At 48.0% G+C, this 2115-nt stretch overlaps 1 protein-coding gene across 1 annotated transcript in view; it reads left to right on the top strand.

The window, feature by feature from the left end:
- The window catches only part of LOC107300152 (protein KIAA0100-like), a gene marked incomplete at its 3' end in the record, with an annotated part of 77893 nt that overhangs the window by 15976 nt on the left and 59802 nt on the right, over positions 1–2115 (top strand). The window contains 1 exon segment of the mRNA XM_029286946.1: positions 613–728. Coding sequence (XP_029142779.1) covers positions 613–728 — 116 coding nt within the window.

Raw genomic sequence — 2115 nt, 5'->3', positions numbered from 1 at the left:
GTTGCAGACTGGCTGAGGGATTCTGGGAGTTGAGGTCCACGAGTCTTAAAGTGGCCATGGGATTCTGGGAGTTGAAGTCCACAAGTCTTAAAGTGGCCACGGTTGGAGACAGGCTGAGGGATTCTGGGAGTTGAAGTCCACGAGTCTTAAAGTGGCCATGGTTGGAGACTGGCTGAGGGATTCTGGGAGTTGAGGTCCACGAGTCTTAAAGCGGTCACGGCTGTGCTGGCTGGGGAATTCTGGGAGTTGAATTCCAGAAGTCTTAAAGAGATTCTGGGAGTTGAGGTCCACGAGTCTTAAAGCAGCCACGGTTGGAGACCCCGGCTTCAGAGTCGGGCCTCCTCCTTGCCAGGATTCAGTTTGGCCCCTCCGGCCATTTGCAGCCTCTGGATTCTGGGTCAAGGCCTCCTCAGGATCCCCAGGCAGAATGGGGGGGACAGGAGGGGGGGGTTTTGATGCTTTCTGCCTTGTTAGGCATGGTAGCCAAGAAGGTGTCCATGTCCTCCAAGCCAGGATCCCCTTTGGGGCCAAAGCCCCCCCCCCCACTGACTGGGATGTACACATTTAACGCTGTTTCCTACTGACTCCCCCCCCATCCTGTTCCCCCCTCAGGATGCCGCAGATCCTGGCCACCATCATCCTCAGCGCTTCCGTCTCCAACGTCAGCCTGTCTGTGCAGCTGGGAGACACCCCGCCCTTCGCCCTGGGCTTCAACTCCATCTCCTTGGGTGAGTGGCTCTGCGCCCCGCTGGCTTTCTGATCTCCCCCCCAGGGCCACGATCCAAGACCCCCCCTTCCCGTGGGAGTGCAGCTCTCTTGGGGGTCCCGAGTGACCCCTCCACGGTCAGTCTGCACCACGGCCAGCCGGACCTGCCGGGATTCTGCCGAGGCCGGCAAGAGATGGGCTGGCTTCTTCTTCCTGCCCTGCCCCCCCCCCCCGTCCCCCACCAACTCCAGGATGCAGTTATCCCTGTGATTGGAGGCGTCCGCCATCTTTGTTTTCCCAGGATGCCCTTGAGACCCAGGTAGGTTACAGAGGCATTCTGGGAAATAGAGGTGCTGTTCTTGGCCATTCATTCATTCATTCATTGAATTTATACGTCACCCATCTCACTCTCTTGAGTCACTTTGGCTGGATTACAGTGGTATAAAAACAAATATAAAATCAAGAAGAGAATTAAGATAGATAACCTTTATTGCCATTTTTTTACTGTGGGCACACTGGCCCACATTAAAAATGGAATTCTGTGGCATATATCTACCCAGAAACATACATAACACACACATATATACATATATACGCATGCTATATATATACATACACACACATATATATATACCTATATCCATACATACACATACATATAAATACTAATCACTGTCCATTTTGAATAGGTAGCAGAAAGGAAACTTGAAAGACTTAAAATTAACAATAATTAAATATTCTTTAAATACAGCATTAACCTTGTGAACTCTCAAGCTTCCTCCTTCCGTTATATATTCAAGATGAACAGTATTTAATATTTATTTGTTATGTATATGTAGTAGTATGGGTCTATACCAGGGGTAGTCAACCTTGGCTCTTTTATGGACTCGTGGACTTCAGCTCCCAGAATTCCTGAGCCAGCTGTGCTGGCTCAGGAATTCTGGGAGTTGAAGTCCACGAGTCATAAAAGAGACAAAGGTTGACTACCCCTGGTCTATACATATGTTGTACATAGTATGTTTAGGTGTGTGTCATGTATGTGTTTCACTTTGAGAGCGGGCAACTAAATTTCATTTTTGATCTGTGTCGTGCCCACAGTAAAAAAATTGACAATAAAGGTTATTTTATCTTATTATTGAATATTATTTTCTTTTTAAATTTAAAACAGAAATCTCCAAACTTGGCAAGTTTAAGTAGCAGACTTCAACTTCCAGAATTCCCCAACGCTGGCTGGGGAATTCTGGGAGTTGAAGTCCCAAGTCTTAAAGGCCACCAAATCCCTGATTTAAAACAAATGAAGACCCCCCCCCATGTGTTATCAGGAGTCTGGTAGCCCCTTTCCACCTAGTATAGGTAGTCCTCAATTTACACCCAGGTGTTGGAGATAGAACAGCTGTCACTAAGTGAGG

This window comes from Protobothrops mucrosquamatus, unplaced genomic scaffold (genome assembly GCF_001527695.2).
Source record: "Protobothrops mucrosquamatus isolate PMUCROS unplaced genomic scaffold, P.Mucros_1.0 scaffold6267, whole genome shotgun sequence".
Taxonomy (NCBI): Eukaryota; Metazoa; Chordata; class Lepidosauria; order Squamata; family Viperidae; genus Protobothrops; species Protobothrops mucrosquamatus.
This window is presented reverse-complemented; position numbering and strand designations above follow the sequence as displayed.